Raw genomic sequence first — 13755 nt, forward strand, 5'->3', positions numbered from 1 at the left:
AAAGTGCTCCATAAAAATGAAAAAGAATAGAGATGACAATTTAAACAACAGTTAAAATGTTAAGGATATAATAGATATGGATGTATAGGCCAAATTTAACTGGGTAAAGAGTTGTAGTGACAGGGCAGCCATGCAAATATTCGCACATACATTATCAGGAATTATTATGAATTAAAAAGTGTCGAGGAGAGACAGAGGATGGGCTTTTGTAACTGACATAGCAACAGTGCTGCATGACCACCGGTGCACTGTGACAGCCGGGTCCGTTTGAACTGACAGTCTGGATTCGGAGATTCCATTGGCCGACGAAGTCATCAATCCCGGGAGCAGCTCCGCCCCCTGTCCCTGTCGCGGCGTGGGGAAAAGCCTTTGAAGTCGCGAGGGCGGTGCCAAGCAAATTGTGCCATGTGGTGCTCAAGAGCGGCGGTCTGATTGAACCAGAGGAACACGGTCAACGCCCATTTCTGAAGGATACCCCCTCTGATTGGCTCAATCGGCCACCCCAGATTCACTGTTTGCGCGTTCACAGTTTTCCTATTCTCCGTCGCGGGTTACGTCAGTGGCGTGAACCTCCTCCCGACACAGCGGAGCAATCCCTGTAACCTTTTACAGAAAAGGCGTAGCTAAGGTGCGCAGCGACAAAGACAGCGAGCCCGAAACCTATGGGGAAGGAATAAAAAAAGAAATTCAGTATCGTCGCACTCTGTACGTAAAGACCATCATTTTCGGAAGAGCTCGCTGCCCCGGGGCCTCGGTAAAGACACCGAAATTTGACGGCAGCGAAGGCGGATTTTAGCCAGCGTAAAGCCATTGAATTCGTTGAAGAAGACTGTGGCAACTGGCAGATTTTCCGTTGGACGCTCTGTAGGCTAGGGTATAGCGAGGGAGCCGCCATGGCAGTCGGATCATTGAGCCTCCACATCGGGATATGAAGAGAAACTGCATGCGTCCCGAATCGTCAAGAAAACGCCGCATTTACCTGTGATCCGCACCGGATCAAAGCTCTTAACATCTGAACTCACCCTACTTCATCTTTGTGAAATTGATTCCGCTTCCAGAAAGAAATCGCAATTGGTTTTAATCGGGGGGCCACAGGGAGAGGCCAGATTCATGACTATTTTAGTCGGAGACGTGTCTTCAAAGGGCCGCTGAAAGAAAACCGGGAATATAAGGAAGAAACGATGCTCTGATTGACCGCTGGTGGGAAAGAAAGGGTAGTTTATTAGGTGATAAGAACTAGTGTGAAGGATCGTGGGATTTCTGCCTGTCCTCCCCGTGAATTACAGTGATATTCATTTACTGGCATCCTCTTTGGATGAGAAGGGTCGGCGAATCGATCAGTCCTGCCGTTTAGCAAGTCACAGTCTCCGAGTCGAGAGAATCAAAGGGATTGGATCATGTCGGGTCGGCCCAGGACCACATCCTTCGCGGAGAGCTGCAAACCAGTGCCGCAGCCCTCGGCTTTCGGCAGCATGAAAGTCAGCAGTAAGTACACCGATGTAATCCTAGAGTAGCCTACCTTTTTCTGCATGCACCAGGCCCAGTGTGGGCTACATATCCTCGCTAAATGGCTCGTCACTAACCAGGCTGACAATGTGTCAAGCGAGTATGACGTTAGCTCTGGATAGCTTAGCCCTGCCATATATCTGTGTCACTGACTAAGATTGGCCAGTGCTGAGTGGCGCACACACACACACACACACACACACACACACACACACACACACATGCCCGCCTCGGTGTGAGCACACACCGCTGCGCTCTGATGCGCCGCCCCGGGGCCGGTCAGCCTCGCCAGGGTTTAGCAGGCCGCGCCGGGCAGTGCCGGGCCAGAGGAAGGTAGTGTTGGCACCGGCCCAGGTCATAAACCAAGCCGTCTCCCTTTACCGCATAACCCGTCTGATTACTGTGCATCTGAACGTAGGTCACATTTCATAGCGGTGTTACTACTCGGCACCAACCATATGCGTAATGAGGTTAAAGCTATAGGGCCGGTCTATTACGCAACTGTCAAAGCGGAAGGTGCGCCCATAGTTGACTCGGGCGAAACTGACGTGAACCGGGAGTGGGCTGATTCAATGATCCTGCATGCTGTGGGCCATGTCGAAATCAGACGTCGCGACGACTTGAGGGAGTGTGACACACGGTATCCTGTTCATGGAGTGGCACCGTGGCGAGGCTGGTTATAGCCCGGCTGCAGAGATGAAGCCATGTGACTGTCCAGGCCTACCTGCTGAACAAAGGAGGCTGGCAATGTTGGTCCATAGACAAATCTCTTTTAATTTCTGCTTTATAAGATCTCTGCCAGGCATATTACACTCATTCATCTTTCAGTGCCTGTCTTGTGTCAACATTTCTCTCTTCTCAAACTGGCATCCTGCTGCATTTTATCACAGCCTGTGTGTTTCATAGACTGCAGATACTGCAAGTTAAAGTAATCAAAGGAATGTTTCTGATATGGTGACGTGAGACTAGATATCATTTAGGAGTCTATCTAAAATAATATAGGTGAAATTAGTGCTTTCCCAGTCTACATGTTTGCATTACAGTTGTGTGACACCAATTTAAGTTTATTAGACTTTTAAAGCGTAGTGAAATTCATTTTTAACCATAATATCCACATTATTAATGACTAATGACTGTCCTGGCTGGAAACGTCTACCTACCTGGCTACACCCTTTATATTATCTTGCATGCAGACACCTCTGGGTGTGTGTGGGGAAAATTTGAGACTTTTAGGGAACGTTAGTGGGGCTTCGGGCTTTGATTTGATCATGATGTGTGTTAGTGAGGTGAGGTCTGAGGCTGAGGCTCTCCTCTGGGCCTTGGCACTGAAAACCACTTAGTGGACTAGGGTGCACACACACACACACACACACACACACACACACACACACACACACACAAACCGAGAGAAGCACTCCCATCTCTAACCCAATACTTCTCTTGCCCCAGATATGGGTGTTGAAGCTTTGGTGTGTTCCTGTCAGTGTGGATCATTCATGGTTATGTTGCTGTACAAAGAAAAATTCTGTTCACTCTGAGAAATGTTGTGCTGGTCAGTAAGGTGGCTAAAGTTAAGAACTCTAGGACTGAGAGTCTTTGGCCTAATTGTTGTGCAGACATAAGCTACATAATTAGCAGAAAATGTGAGGCTGACCTTGTGGTCTTAACAGTGCGTGAGTTTAACACCAGTGTTTCAGTGTGGTTTCTCAACCTGAACATAGTTTTCTCTGAGAGACTCATCTGGTGAGTCAGTATATCATTATCAGTCATTAAAGGCTGAAGCTGGACTTGCAAAATTAACTGGGTGTTAAATAATCTGATTTTTACAAGCAGGTGGTTTCCAGACCTATAGAGAAAAGTAGAGTAGTTGATTGCTCAGTTGTTCCCTGTATAAAATTTCAATACGTGAAACATTCCATGCAATGATCTCTCCAGCTCTATTTTACATGGAAAAACATTGAGAGATTGTGACACCAGGCAATAATTTGGTTAAATTCAAGAAAATGTGAATGTTGAAAGGAAAGGTCTGCTCATGTTCAATTATGGCTTTCTTTGCCTACTTTCTGCTGTCATGACGATTGATTGTGTTCAAACAGTTGATACTTAGTTGGTACTGACATTGGTGGGTTCCCGGTTGTTTTTACCGTTCATCTTCATTTGGTCTTCACAGTTTGAGACATTAGGTCGAATTTTTAAAAAAAACAAAACTTATTTTTGTGCCATTCACATCTGTGTAGTTGTCAAGAAATCAATTGATTCACCCAGAGAAGGATGCTAATTGGATACTTCATGGGCCAAAAAAAACAAGGACACCAGAACAACTTCGCCTGATGATCAACTTTTATTGGTTTGAATGATGTGGCACCGTCAAGTTATTCAGTTCTCTTAATACAAACACAGAGTGAAGTGGTTAAGTAACATATTTGAACACAATCCATTGTAATCTTGGTAAGGACTGGGACAAAAAGGCACTTGTTGAAATGATCAGGCTTCTTCGTCTATCTGGCTTCCAGCTGATGAACAGGATTCAGGAAATGGTTTGATATCTGCTGTACTGGCTGCACAGATCCTCTGGGTTTGTAGTTAGACAAATGTACATAATAGAAGCAATTGTACTTGCTATCTTAAATGAAACCTGTAATATAGAACTGGTTGAGGCAACCCCTTGACATAATATCAGTAATGGAGACTAATGAGACTAGATAATGGCTTTGGCTAACATTGTGAGGCACTTTAGATTAAATATTGTTTCTTTCTGGTCTTACCGGTTGAATTACACTTAACTATATAGTTTGTTGTGACTCTGATTTAATGGACAGGGACTGCCCTTTATCTCTTCGTAATCATATCCATAGTACTAAAGATTTTTGTTAGATATCATATACTGTATCACCCACCCTTAGTTTAATCTAAATGTAGCATGACAGGAACCAACAATCAAAACCACATAAATATTGTTGTATTATTGCTGACTAACTACTATTTAATCAGTAACTGAATTTATATCGTGACATGTTGGTATCTACCTGGACCTGTTTTCTTCTTTTTCTCCTGTATGACACCTAGTGTTAACCTGACCTCCACCATCCTGATACACACGCTCTGACACACACTTCCACTCGTGTGTGTGAATAACTTGGCGGATGATCTCAAGCAGCTGGAGCCAGTGTGTATGATCCTGGAGAGAATACTCCTACCCCTTCTACACAGGCAGACGGAAACACACACACACACACACACACACACACATATACATACATACATTCACACACCCACATGAGCACTCAGGTTTTGTTTTTTGGGGTGAGGCAGCTGGCCAAGAACAATAAGCGGCTTGTTTAGCATTTTCAAAGCCACAGCTCTCTCACTCTCTCTCTCTCTCTCTCTCTCTCTCTCCCCCTCTTTCCCTCTTTCTCCCCTTTCCGTTCTGTCTCTTTCTGACATTTAGCAAGTGATGATGGGAACAAAATGAACTAATTATATATATTTTTTATTTCAAATGAAACAGCAGTACTTGCAGACAAGACAAGAGCAATCTGAATCACTCAGGCTTTAAAAGCGAGCTGAATTTTGAAGGAAAGAGACATGAGAAGATAGTCAGTCTCTGCTCTGTCCACTGGGTGTAGTCAATATCGTGGCAGGACAAGGCGGCCATGGCTCTGCAGGTGGTGGTTGAACATCACTCTGATATCTAAAAATCTATGCACCCACATTGTGTCTGGTCAAAAACACACTGATACCCTGATGTCTCGACGTCAGCGACGCTGCTTGGCCAAGCTTGCTCTGTGTAAGCAGCAGCAACATTCCTGTGACGGGATGTTTCAGCAATGGAGTGAATTATCTCATCAGCCTTGCAGCAGTGGTGGAACACTTTGCATGAGTGCGTTGTGTACCTGCGCACGTTAACACAATGCTTGCATGCTTTCGCTGGTGGTACAGTCTGTTTTGTTGTTGAGGAATTTAGCAAGTCTCTTCATACATTCCTCACAAATGTCTCTGACCTGCAGTCCACAGCCACCATGTACCAAAACCCATTAACATTCTGCACATTTTGTATTTTGAAACCTATAATACAACAAGTATAATAACACGGTCATAACCTAAGCAAGAAAATGCTTTTGACAGTTTCAAGTAACTAAAAGGGTACGTAATTTCATAGTAATTAGCCTCAGTGTTTGAATCTACAGTGTGTGTGATATTATAATTTACCTGCAATAGTCATAAAGTTAATAAATCGAGTATGCATGCATGCACTTGTATGCATTTGTTTGCTAAATTTCAGGGAGGAATGAACATATGGACGGTTTGGAAGGTCCACATTCCATGACATTCGCACGCAGTGATACAACATGACTGGTGTGAAAAATCTCATCACTCATCTTGCAGGAAGTGCTTGAATAATGTTACCACTACAACCTGGTGGTGTCTAATATGTTAACGTTGCAACTTTTCCCCCTGATACTAGCTCTAAAGTGGGTGGCTCATCATGTCAGAGTATTCAAGTTTTAAATCCCCTGACTTTAGCAAAGAATTTCTTTGTTTATGTTAGACAAAATACATATACATAAACTCCAAGGAGGAAAAATGTACCCAGAGGATTAATGTTCCTCTGGTTAAAAACAAAAACTGGTGTCTTGTTCAAAACTTTCTAACTTTAAGGTGACAAATTGCTGAATATTTGATTTTATGTTAACGTAATTTGTTAAAGACCCAGTCAAATTTATTAATAATGCTGGATTATTTGGGCATAGGCCTTGAACAGTGGGCAAATGCATGTCAGAATGTTATTTTTTTTTTTGTCTAATGCTTTATTTGTGAGGAAGTGAGTAACAAAAGATTTATGGGCTCAAATAAAGGTAAGTAAGATTTTTAGCTAGTAAAATGATGTTCAGAAATAATTTGACAGCCAGTCATTGTATGTGACCCTTTGTAAACCCTGTGGTAAAAAATTGCTGTATAAATTGCATATAAAATTCACGTTTGTGAATGCGTAGAAAAGATACTTAGATGTAGAATTTTTTTTAAATTTTGTCTGAATAACATGGTCCAGGTTACAGACACAAAGAGAAAAAGAAATGCTTTTGTGAATATCAGAGTACAGATTCAAAGCAGAAAACTGAGCGCTCCCACAATGTGTAACACTGAAGTTACACCAGAGACGTTATAAGAGAGGAGAGAAACCATGCAAAGCATTTTGAATAGATGGCAGTTGTATGACACATCCTGCCCCTTCCCCCCAAGCCAATCGTCTGCTTTATAACAGCTGAATAGGAAACATATCTAGCCAATCGTGTTGTTGCATTGATGCAAGCAAAACTTTGCGCATACATAGTAGAAGTATAATCTGTGGGAAAAAAAAATTCATTTTAAATCTTATTTTGGGGCAAAGTCACCAAACTTTTAAAGCATTTTTTTTTTTTTTTTTTTTATCAGATTTGACTGGTGATTCTATACAGGCAGTTTTTATGTCCCGGGGACCACTGAAAGTGAAATTATGGCTCTCTCCCCATTCATGTAGATACGGGCCTGGTCTTGGTAGTCCAAAATAACTGTCCGGGGGCGCTGCCAAGATGGCTGCCGAGTGGCGAGACCTGCCTGAAAGACTTTGGTTACACATGCCCATGCACATTTCAGAAAACAGTGAGAATGAGAATCTCAGATCATCATTCAAAAAGCTCAACCTTTTTTTTTTTTTTTTTAACCCTCATACAAGCCCATAATAACAATAATAGAACCACAGCACCTTATCTTTTATTTGTGGTGTGTGTTTGTGGTCTCATTTTCATTAACATGGCACCATCATCAGTGCATTTCATTAGTCATAAATTTAGCTCAGGAAACTTTAACCGCTTTTGAGTACCAGCAGAACGGTGTCCATAAGTTGGCAGCAAATGCTTAGTGTCGTTGAGGGCTGCAACTGATGATTATTTTCATTATTGATTAATTTGCAGATCTATTTTATCGATTAATCGTTTGATCTGCTAAATGTAGAAAATGTTGAAAAATGCCCATCACATTTTCCTAGTGTCCTTGTTAACATAATCAGATGTCTTCTATTTTCCAAACAACAGTCCAAAACCCCAAGATGTTCAGTTTACGACGATATAAAATGGAAAACTAGAATATCCAATTAAATTAATCCAATTAAAAGCCAAGTAATTTTTTTGTTGATCAACTAATCAGTTATTTGACCAATAGTTACAGCTCTAGTCTTGTTTACTCATACTTGGATCTTGTTGGTTTATTTAATAATTGATCAATTTTGCTCATTTTGTTCAGACTTTATAGAAAAACATGCTTACACATTTTGGTATCAGAGACAAAACTGGTAACTTTGAAATATACCCAACCCCACATGTGTCCAGTAACTGCTCAACAATAGTGTTGTTTTGACCTCATTGTGTACACACATTGGTGGCCATATTCAGTTGTGGCCTGAACTAGCCTGGTGACCTGAATTAACTATTGATGCCTCAGGCTGAAAGTTCCAGCAGCTGTCTCTACTGTCTCACTTTTGTAGTTTAGGAATACAGCCTATGTACATGAAATCATGCTCTTTGATTAGTCATGCAGGTTATAATACTGTGGCAGGCTGATTGACAGTATCCATTGCAACCCTACAAGCACATGTTTCAAGGTGTTTGATTCATGATATTTGGTCCGTTTTCGGATGGTTCACTATGGGAATAATTTATTTTAATGGAAATTTCATTTCACATGTGAAGTGAAGATAATCCTTCAGTAGTCGGTTGTGATTGTGACAATTTTCTGTCAGTATAGAATGAAGGGAAATCTGCATGAAGTTTGACAGATTATGAAAATGATTTTTCGTCTTTACCAGATTAGTGTGTGAAAGGTCATGCCTCACACAGACTTCCAATCAGTCACTTACAATGCAAAAATGCCATTTCTGATTGCTTGGTCATTCCTTATTTGCACCAGTGTGAGATCTTACTGTGAGCTGTGTGTGTGTGCGCGTGTGTGTGTGTGCGCGTGTGTGTGTGTGTGTGTGTGTGTGCGTGTGTGTCAGTGTGCACAGACTTTTCTCACGGTTTGAGGAAGTGCAGAGGCGTCGTAGAAATGGCCCTGTTGGAATATGTAGGCAGTCATATTCCTCTCTCTCTCGCACACACAAGCGCTCTCTCTTAGAAAGTCTATTTCTGGCGGTACAGAATCCGTCCTCAGTTTCTCTTTCTAGACTCGGTCCTGGAGCGTGAAGTCCTACTGGTCTCTCAAACCCCTCAGCTTTTTTTTTTTTTTTTTTTTTTTTTCTTTCTTTCTCCAGCCCTTTCCTCATTCTTTGATCGTAATCACATCTTCAGTAATTGGAACACTCACTGGTGTCAAACACACACACACACACACACACACACACACACACACACACACACACACACACACACACACACACACATACATACATACATACATACATACATACATACATACATACATACATATAAAATTATTATTTTATGCCTGGTCTGGACACTGAAAGGGTTTTTATTTTTGCTTTTGCTGACACGTTAGAGCGTGTGTGTTGACACAGGCACTATTTGCATCAAAATCAATAACCCTGCTTGAAAATAAGCCCAGCCAATGAGTATGAAAATGGATCAGACCAGTAAAAAAAACCTCTGGGTTGCTTTCTCAGTCAAAACATAGACTTTCTACTGTTAAAATAATTCACACCATGTGGGGTTAATTAACCTAATCAGTTTGTTGATTTAAAACTCACACGAAGAGTAGTCACAGCCTGGTCGTTTGCCAGGTCAGCACGTGTGGAGGTGGTCTGCTACCACAGCCTGCTGCATGACGTTTCTATTAAATAACATCATGCCACGGTTATTAAGCAGCACTAATCCACTCATCTGCATGATTGTGTACCCGCTGTGAGCTGTTGACAAATGTGTTTGACTCTGTCTCAACAACTCACCTAAAGTTAAACAAATTTAATAAAGATGTTTTGATTACTTTAGATGCATGGATCTTCTGGCTCATATACAACCTTTTTCTGCTACAGTTTGTGTGAAAGAGACATATGCTATTAAGACATGAGCCATGAGCGTCCTAGTAGGGGTATTGATTCAGAGGGAATGCAGGTGTCATGTTGAGGATTTGTCACATAGTTTGTAAGGAAGTTATGGGATTTATTTGAGAATTTATGTGCCCATGACACTGCTATGGAGGGGGAGCAGAGGCAGGTCCTGACTGTTGGGAGAGGAAGGTATAAAGAGGACGGTTGGGGTAGGCATATCAAAACAGATCCCCATCTATAGTGCATTAGCATCCCAAAGATACAGTCTTATTAGTTTAGGACTTTTCAGTGATAATAATATAATAATAATAATATTGCTATGGTCGGTCTATACATCATGGTTGGTGAGTTTGTCAAGTGGGGATAGAACAAAGAAGCTAGGCCTGCTGTATGCTAATCCCCATTTGACGCATTAATTTGTATAAAAGCACCTATGCTTCTTGTTTTAAAAAGTAATGATTTATAGTGTCAAACAGAATTCGAGGGTCTTTCTGCCTATAGCTGTTAAGATAAAATTTGCGTGAGTTTCATTGTCTTTGCTAGATATTTATTTATTTTTTTTTTTCCAATGTCCCACCACCCAAAGTAGACCTAAACACTTCAAACATAGTTCATGGTGGCTTTCAAACAGTTGCAGTGTTTGTTTACAATCTTTTTTTGGGACATGTCTTGGGGCTTGGATACTCTGTTTCAGCTCAGCCATGATTCACTGTCAGTCATTTGGGAGCATATCAGTACAACCACAGCTGTTGACCAATTGGAAGTACTGCTGGAACCAGTGGGGTTAAACTGGCTGTATCTAAAGAAGGAGGCCATATTGTTCTGTCTCTCCCAGCCAAGAAATTTGACCGCAGACATTCAAACCGGCAACTTGTCAATCACAAATTGGCTTCTGGAACAAGTAAGCTATAACGCCCTTAGATGCTCCAGTTTGAGTCTGAGATAGTGACTAGCAAGACTGATGTTGTAAATTGTAAATTTTTTAAATCGCCACTTTGTTCTGAGAATCTGCCTCTTTCTGTCTCTCTATCTTTAGGGGATAAGGATGGAAGCAAGGTAACAACAGTTGTGGCCACTCCGGGCCAAGGCCCCGACCGGCCACAGGAGGTGAGCTACACGGACACTAAGGTTATTGGCAATGGCTCGTTCGGCGTTGTCTACCAGGCTAAACTCTGTGACTCTGGAGAGCTGGTGGCCATCAAGAAGGTCCTGCAAGACAAGAGATTTAAGGTAAAACATGCACACACAATATCCAGTATCTTTCAGATTACTCAACCTTCTCACTTGTCAGGGATCAACAGAAAAAAAATAAAAAGGAGAAAACAGCATGTACAGTATAAATGATGACGATGCACATAAACTCATGCTATTTTGTCCTTCTCTAGCTCTTTTTAAACAATATAACCAAAAAAGAGATCTGTTGGATCAATGAATGTGACTGAGTAACTGTGAAAGAGACATGAATGGAGTGATCTTTCACAAAAACAGTGAAATCAGAGAAGCTGCAAAAAAGGAAGAAAACAAAGGAAAAAACATCTCAGTTTTTTACTATTGACACATCCCTGCTTTAACGCGTGTATTTTTTTTTTCAGGGTGTGTGTGTGTGTGTGTGTGTGTGTGTGTGTGTGTGTGTGTGTGTGAGTGTGTGTGTGTGAGTGTGTGGTAGTAGTGATGGGAGGGTCTTTTCTCCCACAAACAAACTGGAACCCATTAACTCTCTGTCATCAGTCAGGTTTAGTTCAGTTGCCACCAAGGAAATGTCATATTTTCTTCCAAGCCAAGCTCTGCTGGAATCCTTCTCCTGTGCTTTGAATAGATTTGACTGATGGCTTTTGTTCCTTGGCTGGGGCGACATTGTCTCTGCTCCCTTGGTTGGGGGGCCTCAGTGTCCCTGCTGCTTGTTCGCAGCTCACAGATAAAAGAGCTGAGACTGCCAAGCCTGCACGACAGCTGCTTAGATTCTCATTAAGTTTTATAGGCTTAGGGGTTTGGGTTGCACTGACATGATCGGGCTTACGTGAAACTGGATACCTGTTCAATATCCTATCCAATGAGGACGAGTGTCAAAATTATGCCTGATATTTTGGACATATAAACTACATTTAGTACATCTACCATAAACTAATGCAACAGCCTCGCAATAAATCGTACCTTCATGAAGGTTATATTAAGGAGGGTGGCCTACCCTCATTTATAAGAATGAGGTGGACAAATAATTGGTAACACCTCAGTATAATACCATATAATTCAACAGCAACACAAACTACAAACTCTTTTTCAATCAAAACCTCTTTTAAAAACTTTCCACAAAACTAAACAATATGTAGGCTTTATTGCAAAGTTGTAATTGACTCCATTAGTTTTAGATGTATGCACCTAATACACTAGTAAATGTGATATTCAAAAAAAAAGATACCTCTTGAGGGCTCAGAGCTGAGTCAGTTTTGTAACGGGAGGTTTCCAAGGAATCACCTGCTATAGAAAAAAGCAAGAACAAAGATTTTTGTAAAAGTTATGCCCAGTATTACAGTGAACTCTCCTATATGCTCCACACGTTAGTTTGTTCTAAGTTAATATCACACGTGCCCTGGCTTTTACAGAACAAGGCACGCACAAGGGCTCAGTTAAGATGATGCAATATGATGTGTGACTATAAGGTTTTCCACGTGTGCACTGTCTGTATGCTAAATATGAAGCTATGGCGAGGAACCAGTTAGCTTAGCTTAGCACAAAGAGTGCAAACATTGGGAAACAGCTAGCCTGGCACTGTCCAAACATAACAAAGTCCAGCTGTCAGCACCGTTGGCCCGTGTTATGTTCTTGTCCCCATGAAAACAACCATTAAATAAATAATGTAATCAAATAATTCAGGTATATAGTGTGAACTAGTTCTGTCAATGGATTAACTTGATTGTGATTTGATTCAGGGTTGTCGCAATCTCTTGCGCATTATTTTATGTCTACTCAGGAGAGTCACGTTGTGTTAGCGAGAGATGACAAGAATAGTGATGGCAGGGCAAGCTTCATCTCTTGTGAGACTTGCTGAAGTTTAGTCACATGTGTTTGCTTGTTGCTTTTCACCTTGGGACTGTTGTGCTGAGCCAACCGGTTCAGCTAAATACTTTTAGCAGCTCAATGCCACGGGTTTATCCTTTTTGGAGGTGCTAGTCCGTCACTACCCAAAACCAGACAAGATAAACAATGTCACTTTAGGGTGTGGTTGTCGACCATCTGTCAAAAAATACACAATGCTTGTTAAGGACAAACACACACTCTTTTTGACTTTGCATGCTGGTCATGCTGAAGTCATATCCTTGGTTAGCCTGTGGTTACCACACACTAGCAGGTTGCATTTTTAAACACCTCAGTGGTCAGCTGAAGATCACACATTGTTTTCTTCTTTTGGTGCTCAGATGAAGCAGACCCTCTATCTCAGCAGTCTTTCTCTCTGTGTGTCTTGTTTTCTACAAGCTCGGCCTGTCCTTCCTTGTGATCAGCTTGTTACAAAAAAATGAGGCAAACAAGGGCTAAGACTCCTCACATGACTGCCAAGCACGTGCTGTCAAGTGTTACACACAAACACAAACACACAACCAAACACCTGTGTTCTACTTTCTTCTTATTCCTCCTCTTCAAAAGCCTTTTCTCTACACTTCTGTTTTTTTCTGTCTGATTGGGTGCTCATCTAAGAAGCGAGCCTGTGTAAGCAGAACCATGCTCGTCCAACATGTGTGAATGCTTTATCTTCTCTCACTGACACACACACACACACACACACAAAAACACAAACACACACTCAAACACACACAACTTAAACATCATAATCATGTGAATAGACTCTCTGTTAGGGTGTAGCTGATGAATGTGTGACACAATCTTGGTGGGCTTACAGTCTGCTCCTGGTGCATTATGGGATGGGTCATTCTCCTCTCCAAACTGAGGGATCACATATCAGCCTATTGGAAAATGGATGCTCGCATTAGAACCAACACTCGCTATCAAACACACAAAGTGAGAGCATGTTGGTAGTTGCCCTTATGCAACATTGCTTTTTTCTATATTTTTCTTATTGACAACAAATCCCATAAAAGGAACAAAACCACCAATTAATTTATCTGACTACCAGGTATTGTCTGCCTCGTATAGCTTCTTGCACTGTGTTAAAGACCTCCATTGTTGTCGAAAGACTCTTAAAAACACATCAATGAACC

At 41.6% G+C, this 13755-nt stretch overlaps 1 protein-coding gene across 2 annotated transcripts in view; it reads left to right on the plus strand.

Moving 5' to 3' along the window:
• Positions 1-586: 586 nt before the first annotated feature.
• Positions 587-13755, plus strand: part of gsk3ba (glycogen synthase kinase 3 beta, genome duplicate a) — a 32809-nt gene continuing 19640 nt past the window's right edge. The window contains exons 1-2 of one of the 2 annotated variants that reach the window (XM_040148489.1): positions 587-1485; positions 10581-10774. In XM_040148489.1, coding sequence (XP_040004423.1) covers positions 1398-1485; positions 10581-10774 — 282 coding nt within the window. In that variant the 5' untranslated portion in view covers positions 587-1397. The remainder of the gene's footprint in view (positions 1486-10580; positions 10775-13755) is intronic. The other variant, XM_040148490.1, reaches the window with a different exon arrangement.

This window comes from Xiphias gladius, chromosome 16, assembly GCF_016859285.1.
Source record: "Xiphias gladius isolate SHS-SW01 ecotype Sanya breed wild chromosome 16, ASM1685928v1, whole genome shotgun sequence".
Classification (NCBI taxonomy): domain Eukaryota; kingdom Metazoa; phylum Chordata; class Actinopteri; order Istiophoriformes; family Xiphiidae; genus Xiphias; species Xiphias gladius.